The 27,715-nt window shown below is 39.2% G+C and overlaps 1 protein-coding gene across 8 annotated transcripts in view; it reads left to right on the top strand.

Moving 5' to 3' along the window:
* DIP2B (disco interacting protein 2 homolog B) overlaps nucleotides 1–27,715 on the top strand; it is a 220,844-nt gene that overhangs the window by 161,949 nt on the left and 31,180 nt on the right. For 7 of the 8 annotated variants that reach the window (XM_049102727.1, XM_025477622.3, XM_025477621.3 and 4 more), the window contains 15 exons: nucleotides 146–237; nucleotides 2,125–2,235; nucleotides 3,555–3,678; nucleotides 4,289–4,398; nucleotides 6,230–6,332; nucleotides 7,499–7,563; nucleotides 9,842–9,935; nucleotides 10,426–10,545; nucleotides 11,738–11,852; nucleotides 12,407–12,546; nucleotides 13,410–13,546; nucleotides 17,275–17,355; nucleotides 19,427–19,554; nucleotides 21,358–21,472; nucleotides 24,906–25,107. In XM_049102727.1, coding sequence (XP_048958684.1) covers nucleotides 146–237; nucleotides 2,125–2,235; nucleotides 3,555–3,678; nucleotides 4,289–4,398; nucleotides 6,230–6,332; nucleotides 7,499–7,563; nucleotides 9,842–9,935; nucleotides 10,426–10,545; nucleotides 11,738–11,852; nucleotides 12,407–12,546; nucleotides 13,410–13,546; nucleotides 17,275–17,355; nucleotides 19,427–19,554; nucleotides 21,358–21,472; nucleotides 24,906–25,107 — 1,737 coding nt within the window. The remainder of the gene's footprint in view (nucleotides 1–145; nucleotides 238–2,124; nucleotides 2,236–3,554; nucleotides 3,679–4,288; nucleotides 4,399–6,229; nucleotides 6,333–7,498; nucleotides 7,564–9,841; nucleotides 9,936–10,425; nucleotides 10,546–11,737; nucleotides 11,853–12,406; nucleotides 12,547–13,409; nucleotides 13,547–17,274; nucleotides 17,356–19,426; nucleotides 19,555–21,357; nucleotides 21,473–24,905; nucleotides 25,108–27,715) is intronic. The other variant, XM_049102725.1, reaches the window with a different exon arrangement.

The raw sequence follows: 27,715 nt of genomic DNA, 5'->3' as shown, positions 1-27,715 counted from the left end.
TATAAAGCATTTTCTGTGTGTTGGGGGTGATGGTTGTCTAATGAGTCATTTGGAAGTGGCCACTGTCTTATTAAATGTAATGAACTGAGTGCACCCTTGTTGAGGTAGGCCTGTGTTTTTCTATATGATTCTTTTCTTTTTCCAGGAAAGTTGTGGAGCAGAAGTTTAAAGTTGGCCTACACACTGCTTAATAAACTGGGGACCAAAAATGAACCTGTATTAAAACCTGGAGACAGGGTAATTGGTTTTTTGGTTTTAGGGAGGTGATGTTTTATTGTTTTCTTTTTTTTTTTTATTGTTTTCTAATATGCACATTCTGAATTTTTAATACACAGCAGCACAATTTATGTAACTCTTATTCTTTGAAAATGGTTCGGTTCCAACCCAAGTTAGCTCAATGCCAGGTGGTAATTCTTGTATTCATAGATAGAAGGAAATTCACACGTCCCTTTCTGTAACTGCTATTCAGTAAACTCTCATGCTAATACAAAGAAAGAGGAACCTAACTCCTTCTGGAAGTAAATATTTCAATAATCAGACAACAAAAAGAGCAATAAAGTTTACTCTGATTTTTCCCTTTACAAATTGCCCCATAAGATTTTTAAAAACATTTTCTGTGGCTTTATGTAGAGAGAGAGGGAGACCTATGTTCCAAGAAGAAATTAAATGGCATCATTTAATTTCTTCTTTAATCAAAGATGACATTAGACAATTTTTTTAACTTTTTGAAGATTTTTTCCTATCAATGACTTTTTAATATTGATGACTTCTTACCTTCAAACATTACTTTTAATTTGGCATTTGTGGAATGAAACACCAAGTATTCAACAGACTTCTTTTTAGTAGGCTCATGACATAGCACCTCCTGAACTAGCCTTTTACAAATACCTTTGCATTGTGGAAAAAGGCATCTAAAAGGTGGCTTCTACTTAGAACTGTGACACATGAGGATTTCCCAGTCCTCACTGAACCTGTGTCTTCCTAGCATTATGGACACCTGTGTGCAGGAAGGAAATGGGTTGTTTTAAATGTTTTGTGGAATTAGTATTTTTTAGAACTCTAGGAGGGATTAGCAATTTCAAAATTAAACTTATCTTGGGAGTGAGTTAAGGGAATTGAAAGTAAAAGGGGAAACAAGAGTATAGTGGCATAATTAAGTTTCACATGTTAATCTGTGAACATCTGAGCCAGGTAACAAGCTCCACGATGATCATAACTTCTGTGGTTTTGCATTCCTTCAGTAAATTAGGAAGAGTTAGTTATCCCTGTGATACTTTATAGGTGAGATCACAGTTTTGAACATAGTTCACGGGTTTCACTGTTTATCTTTTGTAGATAAATTAACTTTTTGGGATCCCTGGGTGGCGCAGCGGTTTGGCGCCTGCCTTTGGCCCAGGGCGCGATCCTGGAGACCCGGGATCGAATCCCACGTTGGGCTCCCAGTGCATGGAGCCTGCTTCTCCCTCTGCCTATGTCTCTGCCTCTCTCTCTCTCTCTCTCTGTATGACTATCATAAATAAATTTAAAAAATTAAAAAAAAAATTAACTTTTTAACCATAATGGCTTGTGGCAGTATTACTTACATCCGTTTACCAATGCCTTCATACTAGAGTACTTGCATTGTTGGTTAAGTAAGGATTAATGCAATGAACTCATTAAAAAATAAGAAACCTTGAATTGCCCCAACAGTGGCAATTGAGTCAGTCAAATCCTGTGAGTTCTCTGAGTTTTAAGGCTTATTCTTGAGTACACTGGCCTATCTAGAGAGAATCATTACATTTATTTTATTGCTTTAGTCCTGCACTAAGTTGCCTTCGGTTTCACAAGTAATTAACTTACTAAAGGTGAGTTGTTAACTGCTCAATCACCAATAGAATTCAGTCAAAATTTTTTCTTATGATGATGATGAATTGCATGATAGTTTCCAAAACATGTCTAGTACAATCATGGGAGTGATAGAAATCTTTTTAGATTTGTGCATCTTTCTCCATAACTTAATTTTCTTTAGGTATTAAATAGTTTTATTGTGTTTGTGTACATGTCATATATGTTTATCTTAGAAAATGGCACTGAAAGTATTAGTCTGTTTTTATTCCTGTTACTGAATGTAATTATTCATTTTAGGTAGCCCTGGTTTACCCCAACAATGATCCAGTCATGTTTATGGTGGCTTTTTACGGATGTCTCCTGGCAGAAGTGATTCCAGTGCCTATAGAGGTACCTCTTACCAGAAAGGTAACATTGCTAAATTTGAGAGGAATGTAGCCTGACGTGACACGTTGGACATCGGGTTCTTAGATCAGTTGACTCCATCATGACATTAGAAACAGCCTAGCCATTTTCTTAAGTACTCTGCTTCACTTTCTAAAAACATGAGAGTTGTAGACAAATAACATTTATTATTACTATGTTTCATGAAAAAACTATTTTTTCAACAAAGTTAGAATTTTTATAGTATAAAATTTAAAAGTTGTGTGGGCATACCTTACTTTTCAACAATTACCATTTATAAAGAGGAGCCTTATTCCTTCCTTGAGACTATAGATAATCCACATTTACAATAAGTGAGACCTTTTTGTAAAGGGATTCCTTGAATTTTATCATACAACCTAGCATTTCTCTTAAGTTGAAGGCTGATACAGTGATGGGCTATCACTGCTCTGAGGAATAAGATTTACTTTAATGACACATGAGCCTGTGCAGCATATGTAGCACATTTTTAGGTTTAACCAAATGATTTCTCCATGAGCTGCTTGACCCTAATTTTTCTCATACAGTTCATTATTCAGAGATCATGATAAAGACAAATATGGTAGAGATTGTGGATTTACAAGAAAACAGTTATTCTCTGAAAGAAATAAAAAAACAAATTACTAACATCCCTGAAATTCAGATTGATGGGATATAGCATCTTTAGATTAGTCAGGAAATCATAGGGTTAGTCTTAAATTATTAAGTTGGCTGTTTGTATGGTTTCATAATGATACCTTTAAAGTGATGTTTTAGTGGAAATACTTTATATCTTTTGTTGTTTTCTCTGTGTTGTCATAAGGCTTAAATGTTACCTCCTTTAAAATAGAATAATGAACATATGGATTTGGGTAGAACCATTCATTCACTTTCATTATAAATTTGGACACTTGGTGTCCATTGGCATGATTTTATTCTGACTTGGATTGCTTTGCTTTTGAATTTGGAGATGTAGCTAGGTTAAGACCGCTTAACCATGTTCACATCCCATCTATTTCACTGGCCTGAAATTAGTTTAAAAGAGGAACATTGCTGACTTTTGAATGAAATGGTCCCATTGGTTGGTAGAATTCATCACTAGTAATGTCAGATTAATAAAATATTTGATTTGTACTCAGGAAGTCATTGTATTGTAGAAATTATTTGGAAGAACATATTGTCATTGGATTTTGACAATTGCCAGGTGTCAGTGGGGTTCCATGAATGTTATCACACAAGTGCCAGAGCATTGCTGAGTGTTAGGTTTGGGGCATGGGTGTGCTCACGTTCACTCCCCTCCTGTGCTCATTATCTTCTCTCCACAGGATGCTGGAGGGCAGCAGATTGGCTTCTTGCTAGGAAGCTGTGGTATTGCCTTAGCTCTTACCAGTGAAGTTTGTCTAAAGGGGCTGCCAAAAACTCAGAATGGAGAAATTGTACAGTTTAAGGGTTAGTAATATTTATACTTGAATTATCAGTTAAAAGTTAAAGTTTAGTACTCTAATTCGTGTTTTAATTTAATATAGCTAAGTACTTAACATATATTTTCTTATTAGGTTTCACATTTTTATGAAGTAGGTACTGTTACTATCCCCATTTTACAGGTGAGGGAACTGAGACACAGGTTAAGTAACTTGCCCAAAGTCAAAGCTTAATAAATGGCAGAGCAGTGATTTGAACCCAAATCTGATTCCACAGCCCACACCCTTAACTTTTATGCTGATGATTGTAAAAAGCTACCACTCTCTTCACTAAAACTAAATGCTACACGTAGAGACAGAGGCCAGACTACTAACCTCAGTGGACTTCCACTGCCAAATGGACCTCCCAATTGTTGAGGTAATGTCGAGGCCTGGCATTAGCATGTGGAATGATTGTACTTTTGAAAGAAAGTATAATTAATTGGCGATTTATCACTAAAAACTAATAAAAAATCTAGTATTTTACTGATTTAAAAATGACCTTAATTTGGTCTCTTGATATTTAAAAAAACCAATTCAACGTGAACTCCTTCCCTTATGGCGTAGGCAATTCAGTTTTTATTTTGCGTTTGATTTAGGTTGGCCTCGGCTCAAATGGGTTGTAACAGATTCCAAGTACCTTTCAAAGCCACCTAAAGACTGGCAGCCCCACATCTCACCTGCTGGTACAGAACCAGCATACATTGAGGTAAGTCCTGAGACTAGAACATACATTCTGGCTTCCCATGGCTTCAGTTGCTATCTTATGAAATTTAAAACTAAGCTTTTGCAGTTTTAATGTAGAAAAGCCTCCTGGTTTGTTAGAGTTCCATCTTTTGGCTTAGTAAAATGCTTGACCTCTCTTCTAATTGTTTTTAACATAAATACACATTCAAGAGAGAGCCAGAAAATAAATTGACCCTGTCATGTAAGAAAGTTATACAAGACCTAGAAATGAAGTGTTTAAGAAATGGTATACTGACAGAGATACTCCTCTGCTGTGTTGGGGGCGGCAGAGGAGTGGGAAGCAAAGAATGGAGAAACAAGGTAAGGATATAGTGGTGCTTGAAAAGAACAGAGTTAACAGATGAAAGATAAAGAGCATAGAGGAAAAAAATGGCTAGAGGGTTTGGTGTTGAAGGTCAGTGTAGGACCTTGAGGAATCCATGACATTCAGTTTGAGGGATTAAGCCCTCCTGCGTAGCGGGCACCAGGCTGAGAGCTGTTTCAAATGCATTATTTCAGTGGGTCCCCACAAGTACCACCTGCGAGGTTGGTTGGGGCTGTTTTGTTGTTGTTGTTTTAAGATATTATTTATTTATTCATCAGAGACACAGAGAGAGGCAGAGACACAGGCAGAGGGAGAAGCAGGCACCTCTCGGGGAGCCTGTTGTGGGACTTGATCCCAGGACTCTGGGATCATGACCTGAGCCAAAGGCAGATGCTCAACCACTGAGCCACCCAGGTGCCCCTGGAGCTGTTATTAAACCTGCCTTAGAGGTGAGGAGACTAAGACTTAGATGAACTCAGGTAACCAACCCAAGGCCACATGACTTAAAAATGACAGAGCTGGGTCTTACACTCCCATCTGTCTCACTCTAAAAGCTGTGCCCTTCCTGACTCTGCATCCTACGTGAGACATTTACTAACCCTAACCCTAAATGCAGACTGTTTGCCAAATGAATGATAAATCAATAAATTGAAAAAGAAAAGTTTGAGGGGAAAAAAATCCACCCAGCCCTGAGCCCTGCAGTGATAACTAGCTAGAAGAGGGAAGAGAGTGGGCAGTAGCTTTGAGAGGTGACATGTTCATGTTGGATGCGAGGAGGGTTGCTTTGAAAGATGGAAGAGAGGGGATCCCTGGGTGGCTCAGCAGTTGGGCCTCTGCCTTTGGCTCTGGGCGTGATCCCGGAGTCCTGGGATCAAGTCCCACGTGGGACTCCCTGCATGGAGCCTGCTTCTCCCTCTGCCTGTGTCTCTGCCTCTCTCTGTGTCTCTCATGAATAAATAAATAAAATTAAAAAAAAAAACAATCAAAAGTTGTTGTCATGGTAAAAGCAGCTTGGATAGAATATTGAGGTAAAAAAAAAGTGAGAGTTGATTGATTTGTAGGAATGAATAGGCCATTTCTGGTCTCCCGCTCCCAACATGGGAGCCTCTCACATACAGGAACTACATCTTACCACCTTTACCTCTGCAGGGCCCTGCTTGCTGTGTGTCTGATATGATGCTTCTATTCATGACGTTCCAGGCACTTGTTTGTTTAGCTTCCGTAGCAGCCACTTTACACTGATGACTAATTAAACTTTTAAGAATTTTTCACACATACTTTAATCAAGCTTTGTCATTCCTCAATGCTATCTTTGCGTGATTAGAGTTTGGGGCCCCATACATAGCCTCAGATATTCGTATGAAACATATTAAATTCAGCCCATTATCATGGCTTATCTGGATTTGATTTTTGAATTCTAGTTTGTCATTTGAAATAATCCATTTTATTGTGTTTTCTTATGCTATTGTTTTTTGTATTTTTTTCCTAGTATAAAACAAGCAAAGAAGGCAGTGTGATGGGAGTTACAGTGTCCCGCCTTGCAATGTTGTCTCACTGCCAAGCTCTGTCCCAGGCCTGCAATTATTCTGAAGGTCAGACTTTATCCCGTGACTGCCCTCATTGTGAGTCTCAGATATATGTGACCGTGAGCAGAGTGCTCAACGATTGGATTCCAGTTAATGACCAAATTCAGAGTGAAATGCTCTAAGACACATTCTTGGCTTGCTTTTGCTTTCTTCTTTTTCACAAAAATGCTGTAATTTAAAGGAACTAAAAATCTGGGCAAACCAAATATGTAAAGCATGATTTCTAGAGTGCAGAAATAGAAAACAAATTAAAACCATGTGTTTATTAGGTGCAGAATGTTATATATCTCCATCTTCCTATGTATATAGAACTGACACCAGCTGTATGTTTGGAGTTAGAGTCAAAGAAATCCAGCTACCAAAAAACACAAATTAAAACAAAAAATATATTCTGTATTGTTAAACTTTAGATATGTTGATATAGTGTAATGACTGTTTGCTTTAGATTACAATACTAAATTTTTTATTTTCCTTTCATAAAATGAAACAAGTTAATATATGTTCATTAAAGAGCAGTATTCTTGTCTGGTAAAATGTTTATATATAATGGAAGCAATCAAAATGCCAGAAAATAGGGATTGATTGAATTATAATGTGCTCAAGTAGTGGGTTTTACCCTGAGACAATAAGACTCCTGTTCTTGAATATTAACCATATAGGGAAATTGTTACAATATATCTTTAAGTGGAAACAAATGAGATACAGAGCAGTGTGCCAGTTTTATTATGGTAGATATCTATATGCCATTTTTGTTATGGTTGGCATCCATCTAGATGTAAGTATGCTTATGTGTGTGTAGATGTAATATATAGATATATAGATACATACATACACACCAAGTTTTTAATTTTCTCTAGGAAGTATAATTTTTTACATGTGTTTGTGAAACTTGCAAAGTTTCTAAAATAATCATGTGTTCCTTATATAATTAGGAAAAAAATATTATCTCTTGGGAGGCAGTCCCTATATCATCAGGAATTTCAGACTCATTAACACTTCTGTGACCTTATTCCTCTGATTAATCCCCTAGCCAGGTTGAGGGGACCCTCAAGTAATCAAAAGATGACTGATGATTTCTTCAAAAGTATCAAATCCGTTGTTTAATAGAGACAAGTGAGACAGTTTTGCTGCTTAATACTAAAGCTGATTTCCTTTTGTTTTTTTAACCTTAGGGGAGACAGTAGTAAATGTTTTAGACTTTAAGAAGGATGCCGGGCTGTGGCATGGCATGTTTGCGGTAAGCTCCTCAGAATTATGGCCTTTGGTGTAAATTGTGCTGCTCATCCACGTCAGTACGCATGCTGTGTAACCAGAGCATCTCCCAGTGTGTGTTTGAAATTTAAGCCCCGGAAAGATCAATAATACTATCCAAAAGAATTTTGTAATACAAATGGCAATCTTTTTTTAAGGAGAATGGAATTCAGTTTTTTCTTTTTCAGTGTGTGGTTGGGCATACCCTTCACATAACAGTTTGTGGGAGAACTTAGGATCAAAATTTTTTAGAACATCTGCTATGATGGCTCAAAGCCATCATAGTACCACTTTTCTATAAATGACTATCTATTTATTTATGATTAACAAAAGTATGTTTGAGATTTGCCTCAAAAGATTACAAGAAAGAAAGAAAGAAAGGATTACATAAATGTATTTAGAATTTGGCAACTGTGCTTAACGACATCTAACCTTTCCATTGGGCAAAATGCATTGAATGACTCCATGCGATGATTAAAGAATAGAGTAATAAGGTAGATGGGGCTACTTCCATAATAGAACAGGTAACGTGCTGTGGGAGTTAGGGAAAAGTGAGTTCCTCCCATCTCTGGCATCACGCCATTTTTACAGAAGAGTGACAGTTGAGTTGGACTTTGAGAAATAGGTGATTTTTTTTAGCCATATAGAGATACTTTGGACATTTAAGCGGGAAAAGCTACCATATATAGCAGACTGAGAGATAAAGGATCTGAGAGTTGCAAAGGACCTTTGAAAGAACATCTCGTCTACCCTCCCTGCACGTTGTAGGAATCCGAGAAAGAGTAGAAAAGGAAGCCTAAGGGAAGGGGAAGAGGATCCCTTTTCACCCAGGACACCTCAGAGTAGTAAGAGCCTATTCCTTGAGTGCATACTTCCTAGCTGATTTTTGAAGCCTTTCTCATTTTGTTTTTTTAAATCAGAAGTTAAAATACCGTTTCGAAGCGTTAGAGGGAATTTTCTCTTTATGATACAAAGAGCAATATGGTGACGTGTATAAGGAATTAGTATTAACACCATTTTGTCCTTAAAATCCAAAAATTTGTCACCATAGCTAGAAATTTGGAAGAGGGAGGTAAAAGAGGTTTACACTGGTATCTTGTTTTGGGGGGCCACTTAGGTGATGACTAAAATGGCCAGTCTAAATACCAAGACTTAGTTATTCTGTGGGTTGGATCTCTTTGGGGGCAGGGAGTCCTAGGTATGTTTGGTTTAGGGGGCAAGAGGCACCAAATTGCATGACCCCCCTCAGCTCACTAAGCTTTATCTACCCCTAAAGCTCACTAAGCTTTATCTACACTGCCTCCCTGAGTGTTTGAGTTTGATCTTCCCAATAAGTCTAAGGGACCTCCTATAAGAATCAGGGAAACTGATTTCTTGCTTTGTAATACCCACTTCTTTGTGGTGTGTGGTGAGCATGCGTATGATGAAAGCGCCTAGCAGATTAGAGGGTAGTTTGGTAGTATCTGGTGAATTTAAAAGTATATATCCTATGACCTGCAGTACTACCATTCTGTATCTTCTGTAGACAAACACTTGGACAGGTGTGCAGGGAAGTGAGTATAAACATGCCCCTTGAGACATTGTTTATAATAGCAAAAAAGAGGGATCCCTGGGTGGCGCAGCGGTTTGGCGCCCGCCTTTGGCCCAGGGCGCGATCCTGGAGACCCGAGATCGAATCCCACATGGGGCTCCCGGTGCATGGAGCCCGCTTCTCCCTCTCCCTCTGTCTGTGTCTCTGCCTCTCTCACTCTCGCTCTGTGTGACTATCATAAATAAATTTAAAAAAATAATAAATAAATAAAAATAAAAAATTAAAAATAATAATAGCAAAAAAGATATCAATAAATTGTGATATAGACATACCATGGAGTATTATACAGCAGTTCAAAAAGAATTCTGCATATCTCTTATACTGATATGCATAGATTTAGCTCTAAGACAATTTAAGTGAAAAAAAGCAATGCCCCTTTTATGTTAAAAATACATTTATCCTTCTATGGGGACAAATGTATATATAAATATATAGAAAAAGGACTGGGAGGATACATGCTAGATTCCTAACCGATTATCTCTGAAGAGGAGAGGAGGGAACCAAGTTTGAGGGTAGGTAGCAAAGGAGGCTTTAACCTTAGAGGTAACATTTCAGATTTTTTTCAAAGAGTATGAATTGCTTGCATGATTAAAATCATTAGTAAAATATCAGTTCAGTTTTAAAATGGTAAGTATGTATTGATATTTACTTTTTATCTTTCTTTGCTTTTCAGAATGTAATGAATAAGATGCATACAATAAGCGTACCCTACTCAGTTATGAAGACTTGCCCTCTCTCTTGGGTCCAAAGAGTACATGCCCACAAAGGTAGTTTTACATAGCATCTAAGCTTTAATTATGTGACTGTTTGAACTAAGATTTCAGGGGTTTTCAAATTGCATTGCTCGTCCAGAGACATAATTCTATGCCTTGGTGGCTTGACAGGTTTTAGAGTTCAGTCACTATAAAATTAGGTATGTTGTCTGTGCTGTCACTTGACATCCTTTCTTAAGAATTGAGATGAATTTGCCTGAATCTGAGCCCTGAATTAGATTTATTGGATGCTCAGTGTTCATAGCTTCCTTAGCTGAATTATGTGGCCTGCCCTCAGGTCACAGTTAGCAAAATAATTGTGTGTCCTGTCAGTTGTTTAGTGCTTCAGAGCACCTGGCACAAAGTCTTTGAAGCCTTTTTTATTTTCTCTAAGTGAGCATCATGATCCCTAAAATAAACAAAAATGTTTTTGTTATAGTATATTAAATACATACCAATTGTAGGATGTGCGTGTGTATTAACTTTATCCCTTTTGAATTTATAGCCAAGGTAGCTTTAGTAAAATGTCGAGACTTGCATTGGGCTATGATGGCACATCGAGACCAAAGAGATGTGAGCCTGAGTTCCCTCCGAATGTTAATTGTAACTGATGGAGCTAATCCCTGTGAGTATTTCTAGAGTGTGGGTCTAGGAATATCCTTTTCTTTGGTAGGTTAAGGTTTTTGCCCCCTTTTTGTAAGCATTTTTAGGTTTATTTTTTTAACATCTGCATTGAAATGTAAGTCACATACCATAAAACTCACCCATTTAAAGTGGTTCAGTGGTTTCAGAATATGCAGTTCTGCAACTGTCACCATGAACTGAGTTCCCATATCCATGAGTAGTCACTACCCATTTCTCCCTCTGTGTCCCCTGGGACACAGAGGGCAACCTGGGCAACCACTCATCGGTTTTTCTGTCTCTACAGATTTACCTACCCTGGACATTTCATAGAAATGCCGTCCTACTAGATGTGGTGTTTGGTGACTGACTTCTTTCACTTAGCATGTTTTCAGGATTCATCCATCATATAGCACATGTTTGTGCTTCGTTTCCTTCTCACTGTCATGTCACATTCCACTGAACCAATGTGCCACATTTTCTATAAGCTTTCAAAAACACCTCTTCTTGCTCACTCATTTATATCCTTTTTCTATTGTGTGACTACAAGGAGTGATAAGAAGGTGACTTGATAGAACCATGTCTGAACTTTATGTACATTCCCCTTATGAACACATCAGAGTTCTTTGGGAAAAGTTTTAGAGATCTTACCATGTGACTTGCTTTTCCCTACAAGCACAAGCACTCTGAGTAGCATCAGGTAAAGCATTAGAAACCATGCTCTTTGCCATAAATGGATTTCTGTCAGAAGTCACAATGGCATAGTAGTCATCCTGGATAAACACAGGTGTGAGGTGGACCTTAAGAAACAAATCGGAGAATATCACATAGAAGAGAATATTAGCACCATTATGAGCTAAACTAGTTACTTCCGAAAGAGTTGCTTGCTTCCGAACGGGCTACCTCTTGGCTGCAGTGCATCTGTTATTGATGGGGCAGTTTGGTAGGAGTAGTCCTATTCCACATGGTGACTTTGAATAGTGTCAGTGACCTTTCATGGGCTGGATGAGCATTTATTTGTTCTTGAAATGCACCCACCATCTCACAGGCACAATAAAATATCCCTAGGGAATTAATGATGTATGGTGGGAGTTCTCAGAAGAAGCAAATGTGTCAGCTCTCTAATCTTTACCAGTTTTTGGCAGTAATGAAAATCATGATTTCAGCCTTCAAGTTGATCTGTTCCAACCCCTTAGGGTCTGTGTCATCCTGCGATGCCTTCTTGAGTCTGTTCCAAAGCCATGGACTGAAACCGGAGGCCATATGTCCGTGTGCTACTTCTGCCGAAGCCATGACTGTTGCAATCCGCAGGTATTGTTCAGAATGTTTGTGCTCTTGATGTATGTTACAACTTTGATCGCATGTGCAGTATTTACCGGGCAATGACGAGGGGTGCTACCTAATTTTCTCCTTCATTAGCCTAAAAGTGAAGATGACTTTGTAAAGCAGTTTGAAGTATCTCATTTATTTTTCCCACTCTTGCCCTAAGGGTAACTGGTAGACTGAAAATTTAATTATTCTCATCTCGTATTGTGAATAAGTTCTTCTATGCCGTTTTGCTCTTCAGACTCTTTTGCTAGCATCTTAGGCTAAAATAGGCTGTTCTTGATTACAGCTTACAAATGGAAAGTACACCCAAGCCAATATATTCTTAATATTGGATTAAAATATACTTTTTCCACCTGAATGACTATGACCATGCTTTGTGCATGTGAAGCTGATTAATTTGACATGTTTTTGGTAGAGAAAATGAGGATATGGTGTGTATATATGGTAGCCAGAGGAAATTGACTTTCCTATATATTTGTACTTTTATCTTAATACCATTTAATTTGCCAAATTTGATGAGCTTATTTTGTTTTCAGGCCTGGAGTTCCAGGGGCCCCTTTGCCAGGAAGAGCTATTCTCTCAATGAATGGATTGAGCTATGGGGTAATACGGGTCAATACTGAAGATAAAAATTCAGCACTGACAGTGCAGGATGTGGGCCATGTAATGCCTGGTGGTGAGTTCTCTAGAGCATCTTTTGGTTTTTCATAAAAATTTTCATTAGAGGTAGTAGAGCCTGATAAAATATGAGATCCCCACCCAGTAATACAAAATTTAGTACTTAGTCACTTAATTTCTCAAAGCCTCTGTAATAGTTTGGTGATTCTAATGATATTTACTTTCCAGCAATATTGTATTAATTGTGAATGACTTGATTACAGTTTTTCATATGAAAAGCTTAAGTACTGAGTTGCACTAAAGTTGTCTGGTTTTCACTGTAATTGCTAAGACATTGGGGCTGGCAGAAAGTTAGAGCACACTGCCTCCCTGAGTGTTTGAGTTTGATCTTCCCTGGGGTAAATTAATTTAATCTGTTTCTTTGGACTTTGTAGTCATTTTTAATATATTACTGTCTTTGGGAGCCCCTGAGTGGCTCAGTTGGTTAAATGTCCCATTCTTGATTTTAGCTCAAGTCATGATCTCAGGGTCATGAGATTGGGCCCCATGTACAACTCCATACTCAGCGTGGAGTCTGCTTGAGATTCTCTCTCTCCCTCTCCTCCTGCTCACATGCACAGTTTCTCTCTTTAAATAAATACATGAAATCTTTTTTAAAAATATGTCACTGTCTTTGAAAGCTTTGGTCTGCATCTGTTTTATTGCTGAATTTTAAAAACTATTTGTTTATCATCAGGGCTAAAAGATGGAAATTTAAGATATACCTGTGTAGTATCAGGTCTATTTCTGACATTCCTGTTTGGTATTTTACTTAATGCCACTCAGTAAATGAAAAACTTCCTGGGTTCACGAGGATGAAGCTGTTATTTTACAGAGGTTTTCCAGAAACTCTGTTCCTTAATTATATTTTTTGCACAATAGGGATGATGTGCATTGTGAGACCTGATGGACCTCCCCAACTCTGCAAAACAGATGAAATTGGAGAAATCTGTGTCAGCTCTAGAACAGGAGGCATGATGTACTTTGGACTTGCTGGTGTGACGAAAAATACATTTGAGGTACATGATATTAAAGTTTAGGGGGGAACTTACTGGGTGTCACTAGGTCAGATACCCTGGCCAATGGGAAATAGCCCTGAGAGAGTGTACTCTGGAGCTAGGCTGCTTGAATTAATTAATTAATTAATTAATTAATTTATTTATTTATTTATGATAGTCACAGAGAGAGAAAGAGAGAGAGGCAGAGACATAGGCAGAGGGAGAAGCAGGCTCCATGCACCGGAAGCCCAATGTGGGATTTGATCCCGGGTCTCCAGGATCGCACCCTGGGCCAAAGGCAGGCGCCAAACCGCTGCGCCACCCAGGGATCCCTAGGCTGCTTGAATTTAAATCCTAACTCCGCCACTTGCTAGCTGACCTTGGGAGAGTTCCTTAACCTCTCTGTGACTTAATTTCCTTACCTTTAAAATGTGAGAAATCATAGTACCTACCTTACAGGATTGTTGTGGACTAAATGAGCTGATATTTATAAAGTGCTTAGAACAGTCCCAGCATGCAGGAAGTACTGTTTATCTGTTAAGTAAATGAAGAGTAAGAGGGGATCCCTGGGTGGCTTAGCGGTTTAGTGCCTGCCTTTGGCCCAGGGCGTGATCCTGGAGTCCCCGGATGGAGTCCCACGTCAGGCTCCCGGCATAGAGCCTGCTTCTCCCTCCTCCTGTGTCTCTGCCTCTCTCTCTCTCTCTCTCTCTCTCTCTCTGTCATAAATAAATAAATAAATAAATAAATAAATAAATAAATAAATATTTCAAAAAAAAGAGTGAGAGGCCTCACAAAAGTTCACTCTGGTGATTATGCTATACTTTGAGCTCTGTAAGCCCAAATGTTACATTTTTTTTTTAAAGATTTTATTTATTCATTTATTCAACAGCGACAGAGATGGGGGGGGCAGAGACACAGGCAGAGGGAGAAGCAGGCTCCATGTGGGGAGCCCCTCGTGGGACTCCATCCCCTGTCTCCAGGATCACACCCTGGGCTGAAGGTGGCGCTAAACCGCTGCACCACCAGGGCTGCCCCCAAATATTAAATTTTAAGAGTACATTGACAACAGATCCATCTCTCCAGAGCAGATTCAAGTTAATCTGAGCCTATAGAGACTGATGTCACCCAGAGCACTAGATTACTAATGAAGAACTGTCCTGTCACTGGGGCACATTGCTCCCATTATTCAGTCTTTCAGTCAACAAGTACTTTCTGAGCACCTTCTGTGCGTCTGCCAGTATCCTAGATACTTGTGGTACCTCAGGAAAACAAACAGCTCCTCTAATAGCTCATATTCTAGTGGAACTAGCACATTGTTTTTCTGCGGACAGTTCTGCATGTGAAGACAAATTGTAATGAAAGTTTGCCTGGTTAGGGATCCCTGGGTGGCGCAGCGGTTTGGCGCCTGCCTTTGGCCCAGGGCGCGATCCTGGAGACCCGGGATCGAGTCCCGCGTCGGGCTCCCGGTGCATGGAGCCTGCTTCTCCCTCTGCCTGTGTCTCTGCCTCTCTCTCTCTCTGTGACTATCGTAAATAAATAAAAATTAAAAAAAAAAAAAAAAAAAAGAAAAAGAAAAAGTTTGCCTGGTGAGCCTGGAAATCAGAACAAGTATAATGAATTGTCTGTATTTCATAATTGGGATTGACCTGCCTCTAGGTAGCTTTTAGAGAACAAAAACCTCCATTTTCCGGGCCATTATATTAGACAATGCTTATTATATGACCACTGCTAGTTTTTCATTCTTTGAGCCTCCTTTTTCTGCAGTTGATTCTCAGTCTCACTATGACAGGGTACGTCTGTCTACCATACCATTATTGGTGCATATCATTACAAAATGATGTAGCAACAGATGTAACCGATGGGAGAGTGTTCTCTATATGAATGGTGTGGTGGCTAGAAAAGGTTAAGAACTCCTGAGCTGACCATCATCTGTGTTTACAACCTAAAATGGCATAATAGAAATTACTAAATGTCCGTTATCATCATCATCATTACTACTACATTCTTGGCTTGCCTTCAAAAGTTGTGACCAGTTCACCTTGATAGGAGTAGAAATTGATAAATTCTTAAAGCATAGGTTTACTGCCAGGCTCCTGATTTGCTCTCACAGGTGGCTCATTGCCTGTGCTGAGTGTCTATACATTTTACTAATTTAAATCTACCCTACTTCTCTTCTTTTTAAATGCTTGCAGTACATATGTTTCCAATGTCTGAATTTCTTGTCATTGCATTTTCCTTATCATAAACAAGATCCTCAAGTAGTGTTTGAAGATACTGATAATATTTTATGACTTTGCCTTTCCTACAAGTGCAACTGCCTAGCCAAAATTCTCAGATTTTAATATCAAACTGCTTAGGTCCATAAATGATGAAGAAATTCTGAAATCTTCAGTATAAATTTAATGACGGTGAAGTAGAATAAAAATCCTAGCCAAAAAAAGAGAACTATTTCTCTTGGTTTTGCAGATTAAAGTCTCTAATATTTTTCTTACTGGATTCTTCGATTTAAATCCTGGTTAACATTTCAATAGGACAGAAGACCTAGCAATGATGAAAAAATAAAGCGTATCTTTAAAAATAAGCTACTGGTGAGAAAAACTTGAAAAGGCTCATACCTTTTGTATAAATACACAGAAATCTGTACAGCAGTCTTCAGCAAGGCACATTTATAATAGTAAAATTAGATGGCCTCCCTAGTCAGAAAAACTGCTTGCACTGTAATAGCACTAAATTCTCATAGTGTCCTGAGGACTGACTCTGGGCCAAACACTGCAAGTCTGTTTACATTCCCTTAATCTTTACCCTAAACCTGTGAGAAGCATTGGTAGCTCTATTTTATGGTCAAAGAAACTGAGGCTTTGAGAAGTCCAGGAACTTACCAGTAAGTACCAGAGCCAAAAATGGAACTTACGTCTGACTTCAAAGGCAACGCTATCTTGTCCCCCGTGTGATGATATATCACAGAGCTATTGAACGAAGAGAGCTAGAGGAACAACCTGCATTTATAAAGGTGACCAAAGGGATCCCTGGGTGGCGCAGCGGTTTAGCGCCTGCCTTTGGCCCAGGGCGCGATCCTGGAGATCCGGGATCGAATCCCACGTCGGGCTTCCGGTGCATGGAGCCTGCTTCTCCCTCTGCCTGTGTCTCTGCCTCCCTCTCTCTCACTGTGTGCCTATCATAAATAAATTTAAAAAAAAAAATTTAAAAAAATAAAGGTGACCAAAGTACATAGGTTATGTGAAAAATATCGAGTATGGGAAAAAGGTTACTGAAAAAGCGGTATATATGATTCCTTTTTCAAACATAAATTCTTAGTATGTTCATATATATGTCTAGGGCAGCCCCGGTGGCTCAGCAGTTTAGCGCCGCCTTCAGCCCAGGGTCTGATCCTGGAGACCCAGGATCAAGTCCCACGTCGGGCTCCCTGCATGGAGCCTGCTTCTCCCTCTGCCTGTGTCTCTGCCTCTCTCTCTCTCTCTCTCTCTCTCTCTCTCTCTCTCTCTCTCATGAATAAATAGAAATCTTTAAAAAAAAAAATGTTCCATATATATGTCTAAAAAGAGTCCAAGAGATTAACAGCAAAGTGTAAATGTTTATCCCTTAAAGAGGTGGGGATGCTGTGGTCACTCTTTAAATAATTTTAAATTTTCAGCAAGTATATATTACTGTTGTGATTTTTTTTAAGGCTTTTCTAAAGGTCAAATACCTATTTTAAGAAAAAGCTAAGATTTTCACTGCTCTGTCTTTAGGTGATTCCAGTGAACTCTGCAGGCTCTCCTGTTGGGGATGTGCCCTTCATCCGGTCAGGATTGCTGGGGTTTGTAGGGCCGGTAAGTGATATATTCATGTTGGTTTGGGTGTATCCGACACAGATATTTGTACTTTGCAAAGTTTCTGTCACTGAACAGAACAAATGCAGATTAGTTCAAGAATGCTACAGGGCCTCTTTTATATTTAGAGCTGTTTTTGTAAGAATGTCATAAACTGAGGTAATATTTATTGCTTTCATTACCCAAGTTCATTTGACTCCTTCAAACTGAGATGTTTTTACTTTCAAAAACTCTTCATTTATTCTTGCTACATTTCTTTGATTTGATTTATATGTTTCAGTAAGCTAGAAGAGTGCTGAAAAAAGTTACCCTAGCAAAGGGAAACCATAATAAATAATGTACAAAGCATTTTCATACAAATTAGCAGCACTACACTATGAAAACAGTTTGTTTTCCATCAAATGGTATTTATAGGCCCTGGGTTTACAGAGACCATTAAGATTAAAAAAAAAAAAAAATATCTCAGAGAGCTCACAGCTAGCTTCATGAGCCAACAAGGAAGGTAGTAGAGAGGCAGATAATGAAGGGTTTTACATGACATTGTGGGAAGTTTGGGTTATATTTTGTCAATAACAGACATTTATGATCATAGTTAAGCCCAGATATCTCCATCCAACTCTACCTCCTTGTTCTTTCTTCTCTTACCAACTCAAGTTACATAAGGAAAGATCTAATTTTATTTCTTCCCCACTATTTATGGAGCCAGGGAGTGTGAGGGCATACCTCTAAGAGGATCGCTGTCCTAGAAAGAGAAGTCTATAGCTACTGTCTTGACTCCTCTCAGCCCCAAAAAGTTCCCCTCAACTCAGCTCCTTTTAGCTTACCTTTCATGGCTGAGGTCCAAGATGGAGCTGCAGCATCCTATCCGGGAAACAGGGTAGAGGAAAGAGTGCAGTCCTACCATCTCTTACGGAAGATTTCCTAAAGTTGCTGAGCAACACTTCCCCTTATGTCTCATTGGTCAGAGGGCACTGAAATACAGTCTTTATTTTGGTCAGCCATGCCCAGCTAAAAATTCTGCTGTGAAAGAAGTAGAGAAATGGACAAATCAGTGTCTTTCTGTTTACTTCCACCAATAGCACTTTTCAAACTGCGTTGGAAATGGCTGGTTCTTTTCTGTCTTCTGATATTAACCAGTAGCTTCCTGAGGCTAGAAGCTTCATCTTACTCACATAACGCAGTTGGTGTATGACATTACATTATACTTGATAATTCAATGAGTGACATTCATGTGGAGAAGACTACTAGATAATTGAATATGTGTAAATTGTCCAGGAAATTTAGAGCTTGTGTAATACACAGAAAGGTCAATTTATTGTAAATGGGTCTAGAAGAATTGTTGAGAAGTATTTGTACAGTGATGCTGTTAGGGCATTGACAGCAACATTTCCTGCAGCTGTTGTCTTCTTGTAAAGAAGAGGAGGCTCCTGCAGTGTTTCTTAGACCTTTCTTTATGAGCCTATTTCTAATCTTGCCAGATGGAAACAGCATTACTCTTATAAACCTAAAACAGGCGCTCTCGTATTCAGCTGTTTAATCTCTTCTTAATTCTAGTATGAAATGAGTTAATTTTTTTCTGTGCATCCATCTTGTAAATAGGTGCATAATCACAGCTGGAAAAATATGCATATGTGAAATCCTAGCTGTTTCCTTATAAAATTCATCCCTGAGAATAAATATAAACAAATTCCTTTCTTATGTACTGTAATTAATTGTAATATGCTCTGATTCCCCCTCTGATTTCTGAGGTATGAAACACTTTCTTAGGGCAGCCCCAGTGGCGCAGCGGTTTGGCGCTGCCTGTGGCCCAGGGCTTGATCCTGGAGACCCGGGATCGAGTCCCGCACTGGGCTCCCTGCGTGGAGCTTGTTTCTCCCTCTGCCTCTCGCTCGCTCGCTCTGTGTCTCTCATGAGTAAATAAAATAAAATCTTTAAAAAAAAAAAAAACACTTAGAATCCATAAAATAGTTTTCTTCTCATTTTTGATGAGCTCTCTTTCAAGACAAGAAGTAAAATGTCTGTTTTACTGTTTAAATAATGGAAATCAAGGTTAATTGTTGTTACCTTTCAGGGCAGTTTGGTGTTCGTGGTTGGAAAAATGGATGGGTTACTGATGGTTAGTGGTCGAAGACATAACGCTGATGACATTGTTGCTACTGGATTGGCTGTTGAATCAATAAAGACTGTTTATAGAGGAAGGTGAGTAGTACAAAATTCAAATGTTAGCACTTCCAGTGGAATCTAAATGTATCTTTATAGGGTGATTTGTATTCTGTAGTCTGAGTGATTGGGTTATTCTTGGTTAAGCACAGCAGGAACTGGCCTTTGAATATTTACCTTAATATGGCAGATTCTTTGATTGAAGTTGGGACGAATAAGATATAACCCCATCCTGTATTTTAATTTTTAACTATTACTATTTGTGGAATTCTGAGGACTCCGGAGAATTCTACTTAGAACAGTGAACTTAACTACATTCCATCAATATAGAAGTAGTGCCATTCAGACTAATTAAAATAGATGCTACGTTGTAGGAATTTTATATCTGAGGATTGTTCCTCTTGCTCATCTCTAAATTATTACAACATTTTAACACAGAGATTGACATAGTACACAAGTGCTAATTTCAAATTCCGGGGATGAAGTCAATTACCAATCCTTTTTTTTTCTTTGTTTATTAGCACAAGAAAAGATATTTGGTACATATTTGAGTAGTTGATATCTGTCCAATAGTTTATAATCATGGGTATATATCTTTAAAGCACTCTTGGTATCCCTTTAGTTTTTTAAGATGTTAGGAAAGATTAATGAAACCAACATGAGAACCAGTTCCTAAAATGTGTAGTTTTTGTAATGACGTGGCTTCCTCTCAGATGTAAACTCAGTGAGGCACTAGACCTTCTGTCTTTGGTCACTGTTATATCCCCAGCACTCAGCACAGTGCCTGGCACATGGTAGGTGTTCAATAAATACATGTGGAAGGAAGGAAGGGAAGGAGATGGTCCTGCATGCTGACATATTCAGCTCTCCAGCGACTTCCCATTCTTTCATGCACCAGTTCAACAAATATTTATTGGATGTCAACTGTGTGCCACTGTTCTGGGTGCTCAGAGGGTTGCATGGGGCATGTAGCAGTGAACCAAACAGGCCGGGTCTCTGCCCTTGTGAAGCTCACATTCTCATTGGGGGAAACAGACAGTAAGTGCAGAGACAGGGAAATAGAGAGCATGGGGGATGATGCTAAGTGCCCCATAGAAAGAACACCCCTGGGGGGGTGGGAGTGTGCTTACCGGTTTGTATAGGGTGGTCTGGGAATGCCTCACTAGTAAGGGGACGTTCGAGCGGAGACCTCACTCAGAACATCCCCCTCCCCTTGGCCTGCCAGGTCCCCCCGCCTGCCCTGGCCTGGCTCTGACCTCTCCCCACCACTCTCTGCTTCACCACTCTGCTCCAGGCACACTGGCCTTCTTGCTGTTCCTCAAACCTGCCAAGCTCGTTCCTACCTCAGAACCTTTTCGCTTTCCGTTCCTTCTGCCCGGAAACCTCTTCCTCCAGATCTTCGCATGGCTCGCGTCCTCACTTCACTCAGGTCTCTGCTCCAGTGTCCGCTCCTCAGGGAGGCACTCCCCAACCACCCTGCCTTTGGTGGTGCGGCCACCCCGCACACCACTGTGCCCCTCACCCTGCCTTGCTTTCCTTCCTAGTGTATACTACAACATGACATGATTTTATATTTATTTGTTCTGTCTCTGACATGCAAGCTCCATGAAGACAGGGACTTTGTCCTATTTATCACTGTGTCCCACTGTTCATGCCAGTGGTGCTTATTCATACATGTTTTGAGTCCTCATTTTAATGGTAATGACTGTGGCATTTTCTTTTCTAAACTACTCATTTCTGGGTAGCGTGGTGGGGATGTCTCCTCTCTGTTATTCCAACTGAGCAAAGCAAACAGAACTGGTTGTGAAGGGAGTCCTGATGTGTTCGATCTGTCTCTCTTAGAATTGCTGTGTTTTCTGTGTCTGTATTTTATGATGAGCGCATTGTGGTGGTTGCGGAACAAAGACCCGACGCCTCAGAGGAAGACAGTTTCCAGTGGATGAGCCGTGTATTGCAGGTGAGCACACATTGGGTATTTGTCAGGGCCTGTTGGTTTTGTTGTCAGAGGTGACAGCAGCCACTGATCAAGCCTTTTCTTTGTTGGGCCAGTTATGACACCTTGCTTTTCTTACCAGTCAGTACTCGGATTTCTGGGTACTATTGGCAAAATAATGTAATTAGTACCATTTCTCCCTCTGGACTACATAGTATTTTTCTGCTCAGGTTGCCAAGAAATTGAATTGACCTGCCTCAGCAAATTCTTTCTCTTTTTTTGTGCCTGAGTGGTTAGTAACCATGGAAGTTTAAACTAACCATGTGTGGAACACATCTTTAACAGAAATCAATCCGCTTGTCAACAACTACAGTCTTACTACATATGTTCTCTAATGGGTGCCTAGCGTGCAGGGATCCGAGCAAATGTAAGATATTGTTCTTCCTCTGAAGGAGCTTTCCTATGGAGTTAGAGAGCTGAGTAAGATAAGCCATCAGAGAAGGAGAAAGACCTGAGCTCTGTGTGAGGGATACGTTACTAGTTAGGGGGGTAGAGTGATGAGAAGAGTCAGTCTTCATTCAAAATTACAGCCTTTTGGGATCCCTGGGTGGCTCTGCTGTTTAGCACCTGCCTTTGGCCCAGGGCGCGATCCTGGAGTCCTGGGATCAAGTTCCGCGTTGGGCTCCCTGCATGGAGCCTGCTTCTCCCTCTGCTTGTGTCTCTGCCTCTCTCTCTCTCTCTCTTTCTCTCTCTCTCTCTGTCTATCATGAACAAATAAATAAATAAATCTTAAAAAAAAAAAAAAAAAAAGAAATTACAGCCTTTGGATCGCCCACCACTTCATTCCAGAACTGTGCCTTCGGGCAAGTTACTTAACCGCACTCAGTTGATTTCTGAACCTGTAAACCTGATAGAGCTATGGGAAGGATTCAGTGAGGTCATTATTTGAAGTATACAAGGTGCATTTAGTAAATAACAATGGTGATTATTATTAACAGCAAAAATAATAATTGCAAGCATAATCTCCAGTAAGGGGTTTAGAGAGACTGTTGTTTTAAATAACATTCCCTTTCACTCTCTATTTGCCTGCGCGGTATTCATCACCATGTGTTTATAGTTACTATTTTCTACATCCACTACAGTATAAGGCCAATGAAAGCCAAGACCTCCCCTGTTTTGTTCACAATTCAGTCCCCAGATCCTGATAGTCATGCCAGCACATACACATAGTAGGCTCAGTAGATATTTGTTGGATAATGTATGATCCCCCAAAGAAGCATGGGCTGTCTTTGACAAAGAAAATTCTAGGGCAGCCCCAGTGGCTCAGTGGCTTAGTGCCACCTTCGGCCCAGGGCCTGATCCTGGAGACCTGGGATCGAGTCCCATGTCAAGCTCCCTGCATGGAGCCTGCTTCTCCCTCTGTCTGTGTCTCTGCCTCTCTCTCTGTGTCTCTCATGAATAAATAAATAAAATCTTAAAAAAAAAAAGAAAGAAAAAGAAAATTCTGTGTTACTAGAAGTGTTCCCGACATGTATTATTTATCTGCTTGGGTCATTTGGATATATTCACTGCTAGTTAATAGTAATGTCGTAGAAATGATGTAAACCTGAGATGAGTGATAGGGCAAGATAACTTTGAAGATTTCCTTTATCCTCAGGGTCTGTAGTTCTGAATTATCAGCTGGTAGAACAAGATTATTTGTAGTAAAAAAAACAAGAAAGAGAATCTACTGAGGATAGGCTGGTCAGAAAAGACCATGAACAGGTGGGGCTGGGCTGATCTCTGAAAGATGGCTAAGAATCAGACCTGCCAAGAGAATATTTTCCATACTATTCATGTTTTCAAACAAACAAAATGCTTATTTCATTTGGAATGAATTGTGAGACATAATGGAAGAATGTTGTGATGAGTTACACATTTTTTCCCTATTATAGGAAACTGAAATTTCCCAAGATATTTCTTATTTTTCCCTGGAAAGCAATTATAGAAATTACATGCTCTGCTAACTTACTAATCCGGATTCTTGTAAAAGTCATTCAGGGTCTGATTTGGTCATGAAATAAGAGGGCATTATCTCCCCAGTATCTGTAGCTTCTCAGCTTGGAGCATTTGGATCTACAGTAGAATAGTAAGGACCCCATATGTTCTGGTAGGGAAGAGCCTAGAGGTTAACTCCAGATATGTGTATAACATAAACTAAATACCTAACTTAGAACTTTTTAAAGAAGGTGGTCGATGGATAATTTGCCAGATGGTGTATTTTCAGTGGGGAGTCCAGGCTACAGGTAATAACATTTGCAGACTCTGTATGTTCTAAAATACCAGAGATCTAGGAACCTGCCAGACTTTCTATTTCCCAGTCGTCTATATTGATTAGTAGGATAGTCTGAGTAATATGATGTTCAAGTTTATTTCTTTGCACTGTCAAATTGCTTTAAAACAAGGCCTTGTCTGTCTTATGACCATCAGTCCATTCTTCTAAGGCTATATCTGCTTTTCAGTAAGGCTTATGGGTGATACAGTAGAACTCTCAGCTGGTATGCTTGGAACTGATATTAATAGTGGTCAGTTTTAAAAGGTGATTGAAGCAGAGAATCATAAAAAGAAATTCTTCAAGTATTAAATTTTAACACAAAACGTGTAAATATCTGCATTTCATAATAGAGTAGTGTGACAACCTACATCAAATTGCATGGTCTTTGGTTTGTTTTCATTTCCTTTAAGTTAGACTAGAATGCAGGTACATGCAAAGGGACTAGAATACAGAATCTTACCTTTTAGAATTAACTTGTGTCTACCAATGATAACTTTTTAATGAGGCTTTCCAAGGCATAACTCTCTCTATCCTTTTGCACTCTATTTTATCAATTGATATAATAGTTAAATTATGTGAACACAAGAACAAGCATAAAAGGCATAGAAACAAGCTCAGCTGACGTTTAGCAAGGGCACAGGTACAGGGCTGGGAGCGGAGATGCACTGAGGGAGTCAGTGGCCTCCAGGCTCCGTGTGCAGTGGGCCTTACCCATTGTTTTGTAGACAGGATTCTGAGTAACCTGGTGAACCAGTTAAGTGAGGGCCCACGTCCAGGCTTCTCTTGTGCTCATAATAAAAATACTTTGCCTCTAATGACTTGAGTTATGTTGTCTATTTAAAGACCCAAAACAAATTTCTAGTTTTTGGGCATTATCGTTCAAGAGAGGACATATTAGGCTTACAAATCAGTATCTACCACTGTCTATTTAGATCATATCTTACCTGTCTTATATTGATCTCTGCCATTGGTAAGAGAAGTAGGGAACTTTAGGTGTATGTCTTAATAATCTAGGAGATTCTAGACCCTAGAGTGGATAGAAAAGTTTCGAAAAATCCTAGAGTAGAATAATGGATTACATTAGGAGGTTGTCAAATATAGTAAAATTAATCTCACTGAATATTTTTCTTTGTATTTTTCTAGGCAATTGATAGCATTCATCAAGTGGGTGTTTATTGTCTTGCTCTGGTGCCTGCCAATACATTGCCAAAAACTCCTCTAGGAGGGATCCATATATCTCAGACGAAACAGCTCTTTCTGGAGGGATCTCTGCATCCTTGCAATATCCTCATGTGCCCTCATACATGTGTGACCAATTTGCCAAAACCTCGACAAAAGCAACCAGGTAATATGCTAGCTTTGAAGACATAACATTAAAATTATAACTTCAAGGGGTGCTTGGGTGGCTCAAGTCAGTTAAACATCTGCCTTTGACTCAGGTCATGACCCCAGGGACCTAGGATCCAGTCCCACGTTAGCCTCCCTGCTCAGCGGGGAGCCTCCTTCTTTCTCTATTCCTCCCTTCTGCTCGCTTTCTCTCTTGCACTCTCTCTCTCTCTGTCTCTCTCAAATAAATAAATAAAATCTTTAAAAAATGAAATGACTTAAAAAGTTAGAACTTCAAGAAGCTGACTTTTTTCATCGTGATTCTTTCTCTAAGATTAGAGAAAGGTTAGTAACACAAGAATAGCATTAGATGACCAAAAGCAGAGAGAATTGAGAACCTGCAGCTTTTTCTGAGTTTATCACTGGCTTCCTCTTCTGACTAATTCTCAGTAGTGTGCTTCCATATCCCCTGGATGTAAGGTTGGGGTCAAGATGATCAAAATCTCACTTGTGGAACCTAGAATAAAACAAGTCATCTCAGAGAAGGTTCTAATAATAATAAAAATAGCTAGTATTTATTAAGTGCTTACTAAAAGCCAAGTACAAGCCAAGCATTGTATGTGATCCTAAAGTGTTGCCCTCAGCTGTGGAAAATAAAATTTAGAAAAGTTAAGAATTGTGCTCAAAATCATATAGCTAGTTAGTGGGAGAGTTGAGGCTGACACCATTTGTTACTCTAAAATCCACACTCTGAATTACTGTGTTATACTGCCTTTCTGTTGGGAATCACTAAGAGTAATCCCTCATTTCTTTTAAGCTTTAGAGGTCTGATTTGGGCCTATAATATCTCTGGAGAATAAGATAACCTAATTTCGAAATTTTCTACTTTGTAAGCACAAGATAAATAGCATATTTTGCATTTGCCACATTCCTGTGAATTCAAGATGCAGGAAAGCATATGTGAATTGCCATACAGAAAAAAGAAAAAACCTCAAATGGTCCATTTCACTTCTTTACCTTATTTCTGAGCAGACAGAGGTTACAAGGCTGAATAAGAGGCTAAAGGGAGGAGTAATTAATTGATGGTCAATCATGTTGAAATATCTATTCAACTCCACATGAAATCATGAAGCTTTGATGCTATTTTATTTTAATTGAAAAGATAATAAGAGGCTCCCAGTTTCCTGAATCCCTGAAAACACATGAAAGCCAAAATCTGGACCTTACAGATCCTGCCAGCACCACCCATTCACCTACTTGCATATGTGTACACTCACAGACAGAGTGTACATCAGCACATTGGCCTCCAAACGTGTTGGGACAAGAAGAGGTAGTGAGTGGTGAGATTAGGAAGGGATGGGGGGATGTGTGGCATTTAATCATATTTCTGTAAGACCGCTTTTGCTGAAAAGTAAACATGCACAATAATAAAAGGTTAGCCTCTTTCTAGGATATTTTTATTCAAGACACTATCCTAACATTATTAGAATTTTAATATACTCTGCAAAAGTTACTTCAGTGATCTGGTGGCCAAAGATGATATCACAGTTGTTTATCTCAGTAGATATTACTGTCAGTTCATCAACTAACCTTAGTATTTAGTAACAGTGTATATAGAGCTAAAGTATGTATGATATTTACCAGTTTCTGCTGGTGGAAATAAGAGTTTATAGAGGCTAATATAGAGGCAGTCAAAATCAAAAAGTCTATAAGTAACTCATCAAAAGTATAAAAACTATCTTCATACTGCCTGCCTAAGTGTCTGGCAGATGCATATAACAAACACCCCCTTCTTCATCTTACATCCTGGTTTACTGAAGACCTACATTCATTTGTCATGTGTAAAATCTTATTAAGTAGTTTTTAATATGTTAAATATCTTTTTTAATTGAAATAAACATTCAGTATTAGTTTCAGGTGTACACTCTAACGACTCAACAATTCTGTACATGACTCAGTATTCATAGCAATAAGTGTTCTCTTATAATAAAATCCTATTTTAAATAGCATTTAAGGGCAGCCCAGGTGGCTCAGCAGTTTAGCACTGCCTTTGGCCCAGGGTGTGATCCTGGAGACCCAGATCGAGTCCCACGTCGGACTCCCTGTGTGGAGCCTGCTTCTCCCTCTGCCTGTGTCTCTGCCTCTCTCTCTCTCTCTCTCTCTCTCATGAATAAGTGATAAAATCTTTTAAAAAATAATAAATAAATAGCATTTAATCTAGGATTCTTTTAACAAAATTTTCATGTCAATAGTAGATGCTTAAAAGATGTCACCTAGAGACCTGGTGCAGATGCTTTAAGATGCTTAAAACATTTCTTTTTCTAGCCAGATTTCAATCAATTGTATTAAATGATGAAACATATAAAAGATTATTCCTAAGCCTCCAGAGATAGGGCATCTGTCTAATGAAGGCATTAGGTTTGGATTCTGTATTTTTGCTCTCTGTTGTGATGGCCTGCTAAGATTTGGTGGGATGGATATATGGGTTGGACCAAAGCAGTTTGAAAACCATGGCATAGATGGGGTGGAGATAACTTGGGGATAACATGAGAGCTTGGGATTTAAGAAGGACACAGGAAAGTGAGAGGAATAGGAATAAGGTAAGAAAGGAGAGAAAAGGAAGATGG

This window comes from Canis lupus, chromosome 27, assembly GCF_003254725.2.
Source record: "Canis lupus dingo isolate Sandy chromosome 27, ASM325472v2, whole genome shotgun sequence".
NCBI lineage: Eukaryota > Metazoa > Chordata > Mammalia > Carnivora > Canidae > Canis > Canis lupus.
The sequence above is the reverse complement of the archived record's forward strand: the minus strand, read 5'-3'. Positions and strand labels throughout refer to the sequence as shown.